This window comes from Hipposideros armiger, unplaced genomic scaffold (assembly GCF_001890085.2).
Source record: "Hipposideros armiger isolate ML-2016 unplaced genomic scaffold, ASM189008v1 scaffold_810, whole genome shotgun sequence".
NCBI classification, from domain to species: Eukaryota; Metazoa; Chordata; class Mammalia; order Chiroptera; family Hipposideridae; genus Hipposideros; species Hipposideros armiger.
The window spans coordinates 50,883-71,038 of NW_017732160.1; the positions used below are offsets into that span (position 1 = coordinate 50,883).

At 37.1% G+C, this 20,156-nt stretch overlaps 1 protein-coding gene across 1 annotated transcript in view; it reads left to right on the forward strand.

The window, feature by feature from the left end:
- The window catches only part of LOC109374317 (growth factor receptor-bound protein 14), a 61,629-nt gene that overhangs the window by 36,050 nt on the left and 5,423 nt on the right, over positions 1-20,156 (forward strand). Inside the window, exons 3-7 of the mRNA XM_019628825.1 lie at positions 2,094-2,168; positions 4,995-5,132; positions 10,167-10,277; positions 10,475-10,570; positions 15,800-15,880. Coding sequence (XP_019484370.1) covers positions 2,094-2,168; positions 4,995-5,132; positions 10,167-10,277; positions 10,475-10,570; positions 15,800-15,880 — 501 coding nt within the window. The remainder of the gene's footprint in view (positions 1-2,093; positions 2,169-4,994; positions 5,133-10,166; positions 10,278-10,474; positions 10,571-15,799; positions 15,881-20,156) is intronic.

The following is a 20,156-nucleotide window of genomic DNA, read 5'->3' on the forward strand; positions in this document are numbered from 1 at the left end:
CACATATGAGGACTAGTGACACTGCCCTCTACAGCTAAGATGCTGAACAACAGCTCAACCTGGAGCTGGGCTGCCATGAGTCGCCGGTGACGGTGACAGCATAGGCTGCAGCTCCTGCTGTAGTGGGTTGCCGTGGGCTACCGTGTATAACCGGCAGCCGCTGTGAGCAGCCATCCAGAAGCCGGTGACTGATCTGCCTCGCCTGGGAAGAGCGCAATGATGGTGCCAACTTGGGCCAGTGCAGCAACGTCCTCCAAAACTAGACTGAAGAACAAAAGGACAGCAACTTGTCTGTTCCCCTTCTCCAAGTCCCCAGCGCTGTTCCCATTCCCTAATTCCCCAATACAAATCTTTAAAAAAAAAAAAAAATTAGTCAACATTTGTTCTTACTCTAACAATGATTAGTTGACATCGTCATTGTCAGATGTTCAGATTCACAGTTTTGGAGAACTGTTGCTTCTTGCTTTTCAAGAAAAAACCACATTTGATTAGGGAATGAATTATTAGATATCATCAAGCAGTTTCCAAAATATAATAGTTTAACACTTTTCACAGAATTTATGAAAATTTCTAAAGTAAAAACAGATTGATGATTGTTAGGAGTGTTGTAATTTATCCAGAAATTTAAGGTTGACATGAGTCCTGATGTTCTAGATTTTTTTGTTTTCAGTGCAATAATTACTGAGCTAGGTAGAAATGAGGTAAAGAGCAATGCATTGTCTAGTAAATATTATTTTCACTGACGTTCTCTTTAAACAAAAATAAATGTTATGTCACGTTCTAATGAAGACTAGGGATCTGGAGAAGTCACAATAGCTTCTGGGCTCATTATTTTAAACTGTTTTTGTCTTTGTAGCTGTACCATATTTTTATGCTAAGTTTTGGATAATTAGATTGAAGTGATCCTTTATGAAAAATATATGATACTCACCATAATATAAGTTTTTTCAAACCCTGAAAGACCTCTTATGCTCTCTTTTATTTGAACCTATTAGTAGGTTCATGATGGGGTGATCTTTGACAAAGAAAACAAGAGTCCTAATAAAAATGAAATAGAATTAGTATTTGAAGGGAAGCTCTTTTCTTGTTGTGAATTTTTATTAAAAGCAAGAATTTAAAAGTCATAAAGATGGGTTTAGTGCTTGATTTTGGTTTTAGCTTTTTTTTTTTTTTTAATTTTAAACAAGGCTGTATGTTCATTTTGTAGTCCTAGAGCAGTGGTTCTCAACTGGCGGGTGGGGGTGTGTGGCAATTTTACAATGTCTGGTGACATTTTTAGTTGTCATAACTGGGGGTAGGGAGAGCTGTTAGTGAGGAAGGCCAGGGATGCTGCTAAACATCCTATAATGCTCAGGACAGCCCCCTACAACACAGTATCATTAGAGTAAATGTTAATAGAACTACTGTTGAAAAACCCTGTCCTGGAGAAGTAGAGTAGAATCTATTTGACCAAACTTGTCTGATCATAAAAATTACCTGGGGGAGGGAGAGAGTGCTTATTACAAACATAGGGTCCGGGACCTACCTGGACCTACTGAATCAGACAGACACTTCAGGAACGAGGCCTAGGAATTTCTATTTCAGACAACCGCTGGGAGTGAATTTTATGGTTAAACAAGTTTGGAAAAATAGTAGGTGGCAAGGACTGTTAGCTACCTGGCCCTAGTTGAAAACCTGGCTCCTCTACACTGTGGGCTGTGATCTGGAGTTATACCCTTTACTTCTGTGAGCCTTGACTTTATATAATTGAGTCGATGGTCCTTTAGTACCTGCTAGAGTGGTTGCAGGACGCAGGGAAGAGTTATGGGAGCAAGCACACTGTCAGCCTACGGGCAGTGTTTTGTAACTTGAGGTACGAGGATCTCTCTGTGTCAGCGTCACCTGAGGGCGTTTGCTACCCTTGGGGGCCCACTCTTAGCTTCTCATTAAGATACCTGACATTGGAGTCCAGGGAGTGGCATTTTTAAAAGCACTTGGGGTGAATTTTCAGCACACTGATTTAAAGAACTTTTGTTTTAGATTACTGTAATGGTCATAGTTGAATCTTTTTCTAGCATGGGTTTTGGGATAATGTAACCTGTATCTTTTTTCAGTATTTTTTTCCAGAGCATATGGTGTCTTTTGCAACTGAAACCAATGGTGAAATATCCCCCACACAGATTTTGCAGGTAAAATATATTTTCATTAAACTATGTAAGTAATAATACAATAAAGGGAAACTTTAAGGTCTGTATTTATAAATGCCCAGATTTTGAAATGTTATGCCTTTAATGATTAATTTTTGCTGGAGGTAAAACTAAACAGAAAAGAAAAGAGTGAGATCTGGATAAAGAATTCCCTAAATCAACAAGGCCCCCTAACAATATTATTCTTCCCAATTTGGGCCAACTGTCAAAGGATTTTAAACATTTAAAAAATGTGTATCATGAAAGGAAACTTTGTAGAGTTTTGCTCTATGATGTGTTTAAAGATTATGTTAGTCTTTTAAAAAATCCAAATTCCCAGTAAATTGTGGACTTTTTACTAATCGATATTTAGTATTAACTTTTGTAATGTGTCCTCAACGCTATTTGTGATAAAATATTTAGCAATTAAATGAAAGAAAAAGATACAGAATATATCTGTTTCATACACTAATATTTATAATAGCTATGATGGAAATATTGGGTTGCCAGAAAAGTCATGACACATTTTTGCAATGAAAAACATAGAAAAAATACGTCATGACTTTTCCGACAACCCAGTACTTGACTAGAATTGTGAAATATCTTAGCTGAATTAAGTGTATGGGTTATTTAATTTAAAAATCTCCTTACTTTTGCATTTATTGGGCTCATTTTTTTCCGAACAGACAGTAGCTTCAGATGATCAGTTTCCAAGTCATTTTCATTAAAAGAATTTCAGTTATTTTACTTTATTGTTGATAGATTAATAGATTTCACATTAGAAGCTCTTATTGTTGTTAACCAGGTTTATGTTGAGTAGTATCTTTATAATGATTGCTGTTTGATCTAAGTCCCAGGCATCCCCAAACCCACTCTGTATTCTTTAATGAAGAAAACTTTTACTACCTTCAGTATAGATATTAATTTAAATATATTGGTAGTTAAATATATTGGTAAATATATTGGGTATCACAGATTTGTTTTCTGTGGGCTTTTTAATAGGTTATATTTTATTTTTCCACTTTCAAATATTTTAAAAATGTAATTACTCTCGAGATTTTTTAAAAAGTTACTTAGAATCTTACCGAGTTTTCCCAGATACCCCATCAGACTATTAGGGTGAATGGCAGCAGCAGCAGGGCCTCAGCGCCGCAACTCTCAGTCCTTCTCAGGGCTTCACCGCTGAATTATGATAGGGTGGTGGGTTGGGGTTTTCCTTCCGTCTCCTTTCCCAAATCCTCCTATAATTTAGTTATATTGCTTTAATGTTAAATTATAAAATCAAGAAAAATGATAGCTTTGGAATCACATAGTCCTGCATGTGCCTTTGACCTCTTCTCTCCACTGAGGCAATGTTTCCAGTTTTTAAAACATTTCTTCTTTTTCTAGTGTGACCTCTGTGACTCCCCTTTAAAAATTTAATTGGTTTGGTTTAATAACTTGGAAAGCACTCAAACTAAAAAACCTACTTGCCTGTTTTGCATGCCAATTAATTAATATCTGTGGCTCATTAAGTTAAAATTGTTTTTAGTAATTTACTTAAAAAACATAAATATCTACTCTCAGCATTTCCCTGAGTAGCCTTTTAAAATATGTACATTGTTTTAGCTAATAATTTCTCTTACTTTTGGTTTTTCCATTTTGTATTTGTTTATTCATAGGGATTTCTATTTTCTTCTTTTAATGAGATGCTAATGCATTTCTACTGTCTTATTAAGGATGCTTAGCTTAGCATAGCCACTCAGAGAGAGCTATTCCTTTTCATTATCATTTTCCTGACCAACACATGTCTCAATTAATTATTACTGTGTAACAAACTCTTCCAAACTTTAATGGCTTAAGTACTCACTCACATCTAGCCTACAATTTTGTGGGTCAGGAATTTGGGGAGGGTCTAGCTGGGTGGGTCGTCCCTGAGACACTCTGATTCACAGAGGGGTTGAAGAACCCGTGATAAGTTGGTGTTTCATTACATGTGCCCGGTACTCTGTCTGCGTCCACATGGTGTCTCATCCTCCAGGGTTCTTCCAGTTGCGTTGGGCTTCTCACAACATAGCTGTCTCAGGGTAGTCACATTTCTCACGTGACAGCTAGCTTCTAAGAATTAAATCATGGAAGTCATCAGACTAATTAAGGACTACGATTAGAGCTGGCTGTCACGTCTGCCATGTTCTATTGGTCAGAGCAGTCGCAAGCCTTGTCCAGATTCAAGTGGGGTGGAGAACAGACTCCACTTCTTTATGTTTCAGTGGCAAGATCATGCTGCAGAACACGCGGGGTGGAAGATATTGTTGTAGTTCTCTTTGAAAAACACATCCAGCCGTACCTACTCACAACTGAGAAGCGTAGAGTGCAAAGAAGAGATTGTTTGCTTTACCCCCATCTAGGAGGGGAACTTGACTTTCTCAATGACTGAATAAGTGAAGTCAGGATTGTGGTCTTACACCATGTGAAGTGGAAGTTGATAGGCTCTCGGGGAAAACCATAGAAAAGGATGAAAATATCAGGCCCTTACGCCACAGATGAAGCCCAGCTTTTCAAATGGACATGCAAATAGCTTATAATTTTGGTGTCTGGCTCAGTACTGATAACTTAGAATGTATATTTTGTGAACATACGTATTTTCATTGGGGACTTGCCTCAGGTTATTGAAAGACTGATTTATTTTTCTGTTGTATATATTTTGTCATTTCTGTAATGGTATATAAGTAGTATTCACACTGTTCGATTTTACATGTTCGTATTTGAAATCTTAACATGATTAGTATATAAGCCTACAATATTGTTGATTCAAAAACAGTATGAGAGCATCTAATTTTTTTTTTCCAGATGTTTCTGAGTTCAAGCACATATCCTGAAATCCATGGCTTCTTACATGCAAAAGAACAGGGAAAGAAGTCCTGGAAAAAGATTTACTTCCTTCTTAGAAGATCTGGTTTATATTTTTCTACTAAAGGGACATCAAAGGTAATTGGAAATATCAGTGATGTGTTATGAGTCATATCTAAGTTCTAAGTTAAAATTAGTTTTACTTTGTTTTTTTACTTATTACTTTATTACTTGATCTCAAGGGTTGGTAAGTTTCTTAGATTCCATACCTTTCCCATAATCTGTTTAAAAACTAACTGCTTTATTTTCCACTAGTTGAACATTCTTTCATGGAAGCTAGCTGTTCTTATTTCAGTACTACATACTCTGCTCATTTCTTCCCCACTCTGGATTCACGCCCTTTCTTCTTACCCTAGAGTGCAGATGTTGAGGCCCAATATAGTTCACACCTCTCCTTTTTACTCCAGGTCATGCTACTGATCTTACCCACTTCTGAACTTCTGTTAATGTTGATCAAGTTAGTGACACTGAGCTGAATCTGTAATTACCCTTTAATTCCTTTGTGTTAGTTTTGCCTCCTTTGCTATTGGGTTGTCGGAAAAGTCATGACATATTTTTTCTGTTTTTCATTGCAAAAATGCATCGTGACTTTTCCGACAACCCAATAGATTGTGAACTAGAGGAAGTTATGTTGTGATCAAGTGTGGGTGTATTTGTTTGTGTGCTTGTGTTTGTATACCTATGTGTACAGTTACATAGACATACATGTGCAGCTGTCCATGTACACATACACAATCACTCATACATGTAATCCCCACAGTGCTCAGCACTATGCACTCTGTATCTGTGTAGTCTAGTTCAGGGGTCGGCAAACTGTGGCTCGCAAGCCACATGTAGCTCTTTGGGTACGTACATATGGCTGTGAAGTAAAATTGAAAATGAAAATAAAACTGTCATAGTTTCATTTGTAAAACATTTTAAAGGAATTTTAAGTTTTCCTTATTTGTAAAAATACATATTTATGGCTCTCGAATAATTTTTAAATTGTTGTGAGGGACAGGATTGGCTCTTCCATCTCAAAAGTTTGCCAACCCCTGATCTAGTTGATGTAGATTCTGCCATGGTGTATGTTTTATAAGCGTTGATGTTTTATGTAATGCATTGATTTCTTTCAAGTAAAACTACTTTTGAGAATTTTCATGAGGTTATTTTAATTCTCTTTTCGTGTATCTGTTGTCAGTGACAACACTGTTGATTCTTTATGGGTAATTTGTCATTTTTCTCTGGCTGTTTTTCAAATATTATTATAACCATTGGTGTTCAGTAATTTCCCTGCCACATCTCTAGGTGCATTCAAATATATTCTGATAAAACTTGCTTGATTCTCAACATATGCATTAAATCTTCAAGTTCTTTTCATTTATGCTGGAAATGTTCATCTGTTATTTATTTCTCATTCTCATGATTTGATCCTTTCAATTTTCAGTAGGATTAACTGTCTTGGCTGGTCATGTCTCCAGGTGTCCCTTTGCTGTGGCTGCCGAACACCAGTCTTTACCTCTGTTTTCACATCACCTTCTCCTTTTTCTCTGTGTGTCACTTGTAACAACACTTGTCATTGGATTTAGGTCCCAGCCGCATAATCTTAAATGATTTCATCTTGATATTAAGTTAATTATATCTACAAAGACCCTTTTTCCGAATCATGTCATAGTCATATTTTTTTGGGGGGTTAGGACATGAACACATCTTTTGGGGGCTATCATTCAACTCACTATAGGAAGCAAGTGAAAAATTTTGAGCAAGAGAGTGAAATGATCAAGTTGTAAGATCAGTGTAGCCATAGTGAGCTTAAAAAATCAAGTAGAGAGAGTAAAAGAGAGTGAGGAGAAGGGAGCAAGCGGAGGGAGGGGGGAGAGATAGATGATAGATAGATAGATAGATAGATAGATAGATAGATAGATAGATAGATAGGAGAGAGAGAGAGGGAGGGAGGGAGAGGGAGAGAGAAATGAGAAGCACAGATGATAATTAGATAATTTCAGTAATTCAGGAAAGAGGTGATGGAATCTAACATAGGATGAGCAGTGGAGGGAGAAGCAAGTGCTGGATGCCAAATTAAATGGCAAATGGCCAGATTTTGTTGCCTGAGTGATATGAAGGAAGAGGAAGCATTTAAAAATGTTTTCAGAGAAAGAAATAAATAGAAAATGATTTAATAAACAGGGATAGGAGGTTTGCAAGAAGGCCATTATTTTAGAAATAAGGTACCGATGATCTTAGTTCTCGATATACGAGTTGGTGTTTAGGTGAAGCATCCCAACGGAAATGCTCAGAACACGGTTCATGATGGGGACCTGGTATTCGGGTTGTGGTCCTAACAGGACCTAACAGAAGCCACGAAGGAGTAATACTTGACTCTTCTCCATATCTTTCTCAACTGTCCTTGCAGTTTCCTCCTTTCCCCTTGTATACAGGTTTCCTTTGATGCTGTTTGTGCGCACATACGCGCGCGTGTATGTGTCTGTTTGCTTGATCTGTAAGTGATGGAATGGGGCTTTATTAATTTAGTAACCCACCCCTTACAAAAATCTTTTATTTTTAAATGTATATTGTTTGACCGCTAGTATTTTATCATGCGGATGCTTTTAACTAGATTTTCATGAACATTTAAATTAGTATTCAAATTTTTCCATCATCAATAATGGTAATATGAATAATTATTCTTTTTGGTAATTAAGGTTTTAGACTTTTTCTTGATGACCTTCATGAGCTCGCTCCTTTCCCAATGTTCCTAATGTATGAAATTACATATAAAATTGTTTTTTGAACAAATGTGTTTGGGTTCATTTTTTTGCTTTTAAAAGCAAAGCAAAGTAGCTTCTACCTTCAGTAATCATGCTTATCTCACTGTTTTTTCAGTGATTCTTCACTTGAAGATATGATAATGTCTCTTTAATTCCTAAATTCTTACTTCTTCAACAGGTTTCTCATTAAAGTCCACTGTCCGTTCTATTTTTACTTCCCCCTTCACCTCCTTTCCCTCTGTACTTATTATCAACACAGCTCTTCTTCCTTCTACTAGATCCATGCTTTTATCCATGCAATGGTCTTCCCCTTGGCTAGGGAAAATTCTAAGCATCAAATCACTACTTTTCAGTCCAGACCTTAGCTCTTTTCAACACAGGGTCTTATTTTGCTGTGCACTAGCACAGACTGTTCTTTTCTTTAGCCTGTGCCGAATGAGCTCATGTTCCATAGTCTATACATGAAAATGATGTTTAAGTTCCCCTCAAAAAACAAATTTGAGGTATTAGATAACCTTAAGAATTCTAACTGATACCAACTATATAGGTTATCTGATGTCTAATATTGACATTATCTGATGCCTGATATTGAAATGGCAGGGAGACCATTTCCTGTCCTTTTTCTGTGAGAAGGGTCTCAATTTATTTTACTTTCTAAAGACGTAGGCTGCATGAGAGTTAGGTAACCACTGCTGCAAGCCTTGGAGATGTGGCTGTGGCTTATACTTACAGAGAAACTTCTTAGAACCTGCCCTCCTCACTGCCTCCCCCCTGAGGTACACATGTGATGCTTAGGTTTTGCTAATCTTGCCAACTCAGCTTTGTAGTCTTACAGTGTCGTAGGCCTTGATATGTCTGCAGTAATGGAACAAAAATCAATCAAGAGAGGAAGCTTACATGCCTCTGTGGCCTCCCAGTGTTTCTCAAGCTGCCTTTTTCTGACATTCAGATAACTCAGCTACATTGACTTCTACAGTGTCAGTAGACAGGGATGGTGTTATTCCATCTTCACAGAAATCAGACATTTTTTCTAGCAGATCACTTTCTCTCAAGGAATAAAGTTTAAAGGCCATGACAAGAAGAGTACCTTTTCCTTCCTCCTCCCTTGTTCTACAGGCCCTAGGCTGGGTCTCTTTTAGCAATTTCCTTTTCTGTCTTTTTCTCCCATGGAGTTGGGAACTATAGTCATTAGATTGAGAGGCCCCAGAGCAGGGACACACAGAGAAACAGTGACATACATGGAAATTCTCTCTCTACCAATCATCAGGGACAGAATACCCTGCTGGTACATGACTGAAATTTACTTGGATTTGAATTTGAATGGGTTGTTCAAATTGCCGAATGTTTCCTTCCTTCCTTCCTTCCTTCCTTCCTTCCTTCCTTCCTTCCTTCCTTCCTTCCAAGTAACTACTTCTCATATTTCAGTGCACACGAATCACCTGAGAGCTTGGTAAAATGCAGATTTTGGTTCAGTGGGTCTGGGGTGGGCCCTGAGAATTTGCATTTCTAAAAAGCTTCTGGGTGATGCTGGTTGGGAACCACAGTACTACTAGCAAGGTTTTAAAGAAGTACTACTAGCAAGGTTTTAAAGAACAGATGTATTTTGGTCAGTTTTGATTATACATTCAACTCTGGAATTAAGCACTTCTCCAAGTTATTAACCTATCACAGAATAACATGACCCAGTGATTGCCCATGACCAATTCTAAATCTCATGGATTTCCCAGAGAAGAAATAGCTGTTCATGATTCCACTTTGCCTTGAAAATCAGACACATCTCACTGCCAGGTAATTCCCCTGAACTCATCAGTACAGGCTCCCTTTTTTCTGTAAAGGACGGTAGTCATGCTGCCCTCTCATTGCTTGCCGTGGAGTGATGGGCGGTACACAAACACGAGGGATGGTCATTTCTGACGAAGCAGGAATCATCCACTGTGTCTCCCTTTGCTTCTCTAACTCACAGAAGCTTAAACCCACCTTCCTCCCTTTATTGAACTGCCATTATTTGAAACCCAGACAAGGAAAATATTTTCAAAAACCATTCTTACCGTCTTCTGTCCCTCAGAATCCTTGAAATGGTGGTTAAAGGTAATAATTTTAGAATAGGAAAGTGTATTTTCTTTTTGTATATTGGAAGTTAAATTATAAACAAGTTGCTACTTATCAAATTAAATAATGTTGTAGCAAACTCCTGGTTATTTAAGGATATAGCGACTTAGTTTTTCTTCCCTTTTGTTTCTGTGACATTATTTGGAATAATTTTTGACAAGGTATAAATTATGCAATAAATAGAAATACAAAAGAGATATGTACCTATGTCAAAATATGTACTTATGTCAACACCTGCATATGTTCTCTTTTTAAGGAACCACGGCACTTGCAGTTTTTCAGCGAATTTGGCAATAGTGATATTTATGTGTCACTGGCAGGCAAAAAAAAACATGGAGCACCAACTAACTGTGGATTCTGCTTTAAGGTACAGGCTTAATATTTTGATAGATGAATAAAGCAAGCCTCAGTCTTTTAGGTAAGCTTGAGTTTTTTTTTTTTAATTTCTTTTAAAAAGAGACAGCTTTCTCTTACATATATGGGAGAATTTTAGTGGCTTTTATTTCAACAGGTGTTACCTTCAAGATATGCATTAACGATAAACAATGTGCTGTGGCCTTCTAGCCTAACAAAGCGCGAGGGCCCCGAGACCTGAAAATGCTCTGTGCAGAAGAAGAGCACAGTAGGACGTGCTGGGTGACCGCCATTAGATTGCTTAAGGTAATCTCGCTGGAGCTGTGCGTTTTCATTAAATGCTGGGACTGTCATCAAGGTTTGAAAATAGCTTTATTTTAAAACACAGAGACTCACTATGAATCTGCGTGGGTATGGGAGAAAGGAAAATTAACTACCACCCAATGTGTGCATTTTATTTTATCTGAAAGATACACATTTGTGAGCTGAGTGGAGTAGCCTAATAACATTCATCTTTTGTGTGTGGAGTAAGTATTCCATTTTTAGAAATGTTCTAATATTTATTTTTTGCAAGAATGTTACATAGATAGCTGTATAATAGAAACTTCTGTACACAAAATAGTCTGCGTTTTAAAAACATTGGCATCAATTCAACATGAAGTACATTTGAAAACATGCCTACCCGGATGTGTTTAGTACAGTGGTTTTATGTTTCATTGATGTGTTGTATAAATTTCTTTCCAGTTTAACTCAAATTATTATATAAAGTTTACTACAGGTATATTATTAAAACATCTGCCTTTATGCTAAGTAGAAATTATAGCTTTCATAAGTGTGATTTCTTAGCAAGCATTTTGAAAGGAATAAGAATGCCCTATAGATAATGGAAGAAAGACACAAAACTGTTTTCTTCCAGAATGTATAGAAAACATATTTACTTTTGAAACTTGGATGCTAGCAAATTTAACACAACTTTCAATTGATAAATATAAAAATTGTCAATCATTTCCTTTTAAAGAAGGGCAGAATTATCAGAATCACATTAGTTGTCATACAGGTTTGGAAGAAAGTTTTAATTTTTATTCTTTTAATTTTTTTTAAAATGGAGGTGAAATTAACATGACATAAAATTAACCAAATTAGCTATTTTTATTGTGAACAATTCAGTGGCATTTAGCACAACCAAAATGTTGCGTGACCACCACCTCTACTTCCAAAACATTTTCTTTACTTCAAAAGGAAACTGTACCCATTAAGCAATTACTCCCAACCCCAGGCACCCACCAATTTTCATTATCTCTATGAATTCACCTATTTGAACATTTCATAGAAATGCAGTCATATAATACGTGACCTTTTATGTCCAGCTTCTTTCACTTTGTGTATTATCTTGTGGTTCATCCACGTTCTAGCATCTGTCAGTGGTACTTCATTCCTTTTATGGCTGAATTATATTCCAGTGTATGTATATGTACATTAAATGAACTATTTGTCTATTTATCTGTTGATGGATATTTGGGTTGTTTCTACCTTTTGACTATTGTGAATACAGTGGAGATAATACCTTGAGGTCTTCGGTTTTCTCTCCCCTTCCATCAGAGCTCTGGAAATCAGGCTAGGTTGGTAGACAAGATGCTTGCCAACCTTGTTAGCCAAGTCTTCCTCTCTTCTAACTTGGTCTGAAAGTCAGACACCCAACACAGAAGCAGGTGGTCATCCCACTCCTTTAATCAGCCTTTTCAGCGACTCCAACACACCACTGATTTTACTAGGATACTCCGTTATTTTTTTGTGTGTAATTAGAAAGAAAAGAATTATGCCAATAAAATTATGATGTAATGCTTTCACATCACTTAAAATTTTTAGTTTCATTTAAATAATTAGTTTAGATTTATTTAGACCTATAGACCTGGATTTTCATCATCTATCAGTTTTGTGTACACACAGAGAGATATATACATATACATATGAATGAAAATATATATGTGAAATAAATTCATTGAGATATGTTTAAAACTGCTTCATATTCAAAGTCTGACTTTTCTGAATCATTTTCATCTCAGAGTCAAGGATAGCTATATTTTCCACAGAACATCCAGCTCTGTGCCATCAAAAGTTTTGGAGAGGCTGAACCTCTCAGAGAAATGCCCTGCCATGGTCTGTGGGGTTGTCTTTCTAGCCATTAACATTCCTTTTGCAAGATTTGATGCTAATGATTTCTTGATCCCACCAATTTTAGACAATAAAAAGTCACTTGGACCACAGTGAATATAAGGTGCCATAGATTATAAGACAAATTTATAGATGTTAAAATCAGAAAGGAAATGTGTGTCTAAGAATTGATGAAATATACCAAAAGCTTTCTTTGGTCCTTCCATGTACATAATGCTTAGTTTCTGGAAGATTTTCCTCTTCTCACTTTTTTCTCTCATCTGACTCTTCTGAAAGCCACTTTCAAGTCATAAATGCCCAATTTAAAGATGCTGTGTTGTATTAGTTTTCTATAGCTGCTGTAACACATTTACCACCAAAGTAGTGGCTTAAAACAATACAAATTTGTTATCTTGTACCTCTGTCATTTAGAAGTCTGAAATGGGTCTGAATTGTCCTAAAACCACAATGTCATCAAGGCTGCATTCTCTTTTTGAGGGTCTAGGGAAAATCCGTTTCCTTGCCCTTACCAACCCTAGAGGCTGCCCCGATGCCTGGGCTCATGGCCCCTTCCTTCATATCAAAGCCAGCAGTGTCACTGAGTCCTCTTCCTATTGCCATATCTCTAGTTCTCTCTCGTCTAGCTCCCCCTTCCACTTATAAGGGCCTTTGTGATTACTACTGGATCCACCTAGATAATCCAGGGTAATCACCTTATTTCAAGCTCACCGAATTAGCACCGTTAAGTCCATCTATAACCTAATTCTCCTTTGCCACATAGCCTAATATAGTCATAGGTTCTGGGGATTGTGATGTGGAATCTATGGGGACCACTGTTCTGCTATCATATTGGCATCACCTGTTTGTTTCCGTTATGACGAAACCTTTTCCAGATGAAGCTTGAGGGGGAGGCAAGCGTCAGTGAGGACCTTTATCCTGAGCCAATGAGAAACCACTGAAGTGTTTCAAACAGGAAAGAGATATGATCTGTGTTACCCTTTAAAATATCCAGACATGGGAATTGTGGGCTTGCCAGCACAGACACATTTGAGGCACTCTAACAGGGGACTGAGTTGCTTTCCTCGGGTCGCTTGTTGTCAGTGGGGCACCTGTGTGATCTCCCTGGCTGGTGGGCTCACCTAGTGTTGGCGGTATCTTCTGATTGTCTCTTTGGTTGTCTATTATGTTATTTCCAGAGTTTATCATTGCACAGTAAGCCCACACTTAACGTTCACCTCACGTGTACATCTTTGGGATATGGGAGGAAGCCAGAGCACCAAGAGAAAACCCGTGCAGACATGGGGAGAACATGCAAACTCCACACAGACAGTGGGCCCGGCCTAGAATCAATTTTTTTTTTCTCATCAACATTATAACAAAATGACATTATTCGAGGACCTGCTGTACTTAGCAGGGAGGAACAGGGAAAAATTAGTCTACGTTGTGTTGGCTGGACCTGAAGTGTCTCTCATTTTTATTATCTAACTACTTGTTAGAGATAGCCTTCCCCAAGAATTTGGCCTCTTGTTTCCCTTTCATTTTCATAAACACATAAAAACTCTTCATGTAACATTAGATGGCGATACCTCTGTTTACTTTGGAGAAATTCCAGTTACATATAGAATCATAGAAATCTGAGACTTAGAAAAGCGATTTGCTCATGTCCAGTGTCCTGGTTACATGTTTCGTCCCCTTTCCTTCCATTAGAACTCTGCCAGATTCACTGTAACATAGTTTGGTCCACCTGCCCCTCCATGGGGGCAGGAAAATGTTAAGGTGACTCATGCCCTACCTCTCGGCCAGAGATAGATGCCTACCAGAGAGCTCTCACAGCTCAGAAGCAGTCACCTAACACCACAGATATCAGGGACAATGCACCTTTGAAGAACACAGTCTTATTAGTTGGTAGCAGGCTTTTCACTGCAGATAAATAAAAGGTGACCAAGCAGCATGTCCTTTGTGAAAGTGTTGGTTGGAGGTTATTGTATATTCTCCAAAATTAACTTGACTAGGAATTAAGCTCCTCTGTCTTGTTTCCAAAATTATTGTAGGCTTTGAGTTGATTTAAAATAAATTTTATTAGGTCTCATTAATGCCAATCAAACCTTAAATTAAAAAATAATTTTTAGAAGTTGGGAAATAATTGGATAAAGAAGTCAACATAGAGAATTTTAAATGAGTGTGGGTTTATATTTATGTTAAAAGCAAAATCTTGAAAACAGTGACTCTCCTTGTCCCCCCACCTCTGATGTTCTGCCTTATATACATCCACTTTGCTGGAATTGCTTTAAAGGAAAAGTCTTTAGTAGAGAAACAATTCTGCTGTAATGTTTAAATGGTATTCATCCAAAGGGTAAGATTGAATTCTATGGTGTCTTTTCAACTTCTTTTATAATAGGACCTACTTTTATGTTCATTATGGCTCCATGAAATGGAAAGAATTGTAGAGTAGACCCCGCCCCCACCAAAAAAAAGCCAGTCTGTTCCATTGGTCTCCTTTCTTCCCCTCCCCTCCCCTCCCCTTCCCTTCCCTTCCCTTCCCTTTGTTAACAAAGTGACTTCAATCTAAGTGTGTTATCTTCCAGTTTCAGATGGAGGCCCCTACAAGATAATTTTTGTCATGGCAGTTGGCATTCTTAATGTTTCTCAAACTAATAATCCGGTATTATAATCTAGACCCATTTTCCAGTTGCAGCCCGGCAGCCCCAGTCTAATGATGCTTTCTCCTGAAAGTGCAGCTGCCGCAGTTCTTTCTGACTACCAGTTACGTTGTATTTGGTAACCCTTTGTCTGAAATCAGCCTAATTCCCCACATTTTTGTTTTTCTAAATTGAAAGCCAAACATTAAGCAGTGCTGAAAGAGCATTGTTACCAGAGGATGATACAGTGCTGATAATCTTTAACATAGGGCCAAGTCTACGGATTTACCAAAAATACAATGTAATTCATCAGTCAGTCATTGAAGAGTTACAGTGAATTTTACCTGGTTTCACTTAGGATGTGTATAAGGTTTGCAGTCTTTGCACCATAAGGCCTGGTACTCTTCCCAAGTGAGCTTTCTTATTACAAGGTGATATACCACTCCAAATGGTTTGGGTGCTTTTGGTGCAAAGATAATGAGTAGAAATGTCAGTTCCAGATCTTTATACTGGTGAGCTAGACTTGAAGTGTGGGTGCAAGTAAAAAAACACAGTTTTTTTAAATGTTTCATTTTAAGGCACTAAAAGTTTACCTTTTATAATTTTGGCTGCTTTACTTGTTTTAAGGAATGCTTATCACTTTTTTATTTTTGATATTGATGATATATAATTAAGGAGTTGATTTTCATAAATTATCTGTGTAGTAAAAGTGATGGGAATGTGTTTTTATTTATTTATCTTGCAGTATGGCATGCAGCTGTACCAGAATTACATGCATCCATATCAAGGTAGAAGTGGCTGCAGTTCTCAGAGTATATCACCCATGGTATGGATCGAATTTTTCAACCTTTATTCTATTTATATTTAATTATATTAATTTGCTATTGTATTACATTATAAATGTGCATTATAATGCATTTACATTCTTTTGGTTAAGTAAAGTAACTCTTTGGCACCATCCTACCATAATGTTATATTGAATTATTTGTTCTTGGATCATATATGATTACAGTCTGTGTGATAAAATCACAGCAACAGAGTGTACATGAAATATTCAATTACAATAGTTCTGTTAAAGATAATTTTTAAATATTGGAAATAATTACAGGAGCCATTCCGCCTCATTACAATGTTTGAAGATTAGATCTTAGTAAGGTAATTTATAGAACATTTTCCATGGGATTGTAGCTCTTTTCTTAATTATTGATTTTGATTATGGGCTTATTTATTTAATTTAATATTAATTCTGGGACTGTCGTAGCCTAATATAAAGATGCTAGTGGTTTGGAATTTTAAAAGCTGCTCTATATTCATGTGAGCTCTTTTGCATTTGGGCTTTCTAACAATAAAATTTTGAAAGTTCCAGGTCCTTGAAAAGCAGACTGCTCTCCAGAAAACCCCAGAACTTCCCACCAAAATATAGGTCATGCATTCTATTAAGTCCAGCACTGCTTCTCAGATATATCTTACATGCAACCTGGATATTTATTTGCAGACACACACACATCTTTTCCATTCTTTAGGACCTAATGTTAATTTTCTGTGCATTAACACTGACATTTATTTCTTAACTTAAAGTTTATGTTCTGCTATTTTTCCTTGTGTTCCTTCGTATTGAGTATATTAGGAATTCAGATGTATGTGCCTGTGTTACAAATCAGCTAACATGCTGCCTTTAACTTAGGTTAAATATACACTCTTCATGCATGTGACCAAGGAAGGTGCATTTGCCCACATATAATGTAGCAGATGAAATGCTCAGTTCTAGGAATGAGGCATGAAATAAAGTTGATTATGAAGCCTGATAGACTAATATGGAAAAAGAGCTCCAATTCTGTAGTTATGTTGCTTTAAATACAAGTTATGGAAGAGTAATTTTTCGTCTTTGTATCATTACTTTTAAGCCCTAAAATAAGAAACAGCAATGTAATGAATTTTTATAAAAGCAATCACTTTAAGGTGAGTATTTTTAATAATTTGTCAGCTTACCCTTATCTTTCAACCCATATGTATATAAAGAATAATGAATTGTATTACCTTCATCCTTTTCCAAATCGTTCTAAATTTCTTTTAGAGTCTAAAGTTATTAGGCTGAGCATGTAGATAGCAGCCATGCATTTGGAAGTGATGATGCTTAGTGTCCTCTTAATCAGAGGAAAAATTGTCAAAAACAAAGTACTTTCTACTCTCATCACTGTCATTAGCATACAGGTATGGTATTATTCTTGCCTTTTTCCAATGAAAGTGATCCTACTGTTGATCAATATGCACATGGTTGTTTGGTTAGCGTCGCTTTCCTTGTTGTACACCATGCATAGGAAAGGTGCTCCTTGAGTGAATCTGGTTGGGTTGAAGGAGAAGGGGTTTAGGTGCCTGTGTGGTGAGGACCTGTCTGTCCCATATGGCAGTTGACATGATCAGAGAAAATAGCATTTAGTCATTTTAGCTCCACTCTTCTTAATTTACATGAAGGAAACTCAGAAGTTTGGGGAGGTATTTGCATTTACTTTGGTGTCTATACAGAATCCCACCTTTCTAGATTATCGTGGAAGAATCAGTGACCTCTATAATGGATACCAGTGCCCCTCACCTGCCTCTGCTGGTTTTCACCCCAGCACTATTTTCAGTGAGCAACATGGAAAACTTGGTATATTTTAGTTATGTTTTTAAAGAAACAATATTATCATCTTAACTTTTTCGGGGATATAGTTTGAGAAGGGAAATGAGAAAAAAAATTCTCATACCATAATGAACACCATGGTTATAAATAGTATATAATAGGCACCCATATCTGCCTTTGAAATGAGAATCATGAGCAGATATTTCAGGAAGCCAAATATAGTTGGTCCTTTTTAGGGCAAACAAAGGATTCATTTCAAGGAGCATCTGTTAATATGGCTGTGGCTGGAGTGAGGAGATGGGAAAAACAAGCCTACACAGTTCTTATTCTTCCTTACTTTTTTAAAAATGCTGGAATATAAAGCTCTTTTTAATTAAAGTATAGTTGACATACAATATTATATTAGTTCCAGCTGTACAACAGTGATTTTATATACCTTACAATGTAATCACCATGAGAAGTCTGGTAACCATCTGTCACCATACAAAGTTATTGCGATATTGACTGTAATCCCTATGCTGTACATTACATCCCCATGACTTACGTTATAACTATAATATTGCACCTCTTATTCCCCTTCACCTTTTTTGCCCATCCCCCTACCACCCAACCCTCTGGCAACTAATCAGTTTGTTCTCTGCTTCTGAGTCTATTTGTTTTGGCTTTTTTATCATTCATTTGTTTAGTTTTTAAGATTCCACATATAAACATATAAGTGAAATGATACAGTATTTGTCTTTCTCTGACTTATTTCACTTAGCATAATTCTCTCTAGGTTCAATCCATGTTGTCGCAAATGGTAAGATTTCATTCTTTTTTATGTCTGAGATTCTTCCTCACGTTTGACCCTGAGCTAGACGTTCCCAACAGCAGTTTCTTCCTTGTACCCCCCACTATTATAATATATGGCAGAACCCTAGATAAATCCTCTCTGTCACTGCTTTTACCATAAGCTACCTGTGTGACCTTGGTCGAGTCACTGGTGTCCTGAAGTGTAAACTATGGGAGACAGTTGAATAATCTCTAGAATCAATTACATCTCTGATGTCTTGTGGCCCTGTGTGAAGCGGATGAGAACAATATCTGAGGAAAGTCTGTGTCCTCTTGCTAAGGACTGCACTGCAGGTTTATCTAGATTTTTAAATGTGGTGACAGTGTATGGCTACTAGTTGCCACCAGCTAAACTTCCTGAAAAACATTTATGTCCATCAAGAGTGACTGGAGCTGATCTCAGTGTGACCTGGGTAATCCAGGGTGTACTCCAGCCTCTTCTTTATTGAAAAAAGAGGCATGGCCTTAAAATTATGGACCTTTTTTTAGGGCTTGCCCTGTTTATCCCATCAGAAGAAAGAGCCAGAAAAAGGGACAAATATTTGAAAAATACCCTGATTCTGAATGTTATCAACATTGCTTTTCTATGTGAAAGAAATTGAGCTGAAAAATGACCTTTTGAGTTCAAGTCCGATTTTTCTTCACTTCCATTTCTTTGTCCGCCAAAGGTAAACTATTAATTTTTCATCCACCGTGACCTGCCATTCAGTAGAAAATATTTGCTGTATTCCTGTGTTTTCCTCTAGTATAGTTAATATAGCAAATAAAAATACTTATTTGTATTTAGACTCCCTACTTATGTCAAGTAATTATGGAACAAGGGATCTTGTTTTACATCCAGCTTGCCATATCATAGGGGAAAAAAAGATTAAGAACAACTGGTTACATTTCTTATTCTTTCCTAACAGTATTTTTATGTTATCAGGACCTTGCGATTACAGAACCCATCTTGGCATGTGAAGCATCGATATTATAAGGATAAAGCTATCATTGTGATTGAGATTAGTTATTCTGTGGTTTGGGCAGGTAGAGGCTTTTCATTAATGTCGGCAAAGCAAAAGTATATCCGACTGGTCCACAGCCCGGTACAGAAGATCACGGGGTGAGAAGGGCAGCGTAAGGTGTGACAGCAAATAGAGATTACAGAGACAGCATCTGTCTGGAAAGAGCAGCTGTCAGTTATAAAGGCCCCTGTAACAAATGAAAGATTGCACGCCGGATCTCCAGAAATAAAGATGATCCTAAATAAGACTGTGGGCCCCAACAGCATGGTTTGAAGAGGAAATAGCATGCTAATACAGTGCCATGTGTGATGCAGTGATAAATGAGCCCTCCTAATTTTTGTGTGTGGACAACGTTTTATTTCAAGAACACATGTGATGATAGTTTGTTAGACCAAGCAGGGTATGGCTGAGTCCATGTGGAGAGATACAAAATGGCCGTAAGCCACGAGTCTCCGGATGCACGTTGGCTCCTCCTTTATCATTAGATGCCAGTTTTTGTTTTGCTCCTCTGTCAACGAGTGGAGAAAAACTGTTAAACATCATCCATGCTGTTTTAGAATATTTTTTTTGAAGTGTTTTAGTTCTTAAAAACTAAGTGACACTTTTGACTGGATAGTTTGACCATTTTCTTCTTTTTTTTAAGATGC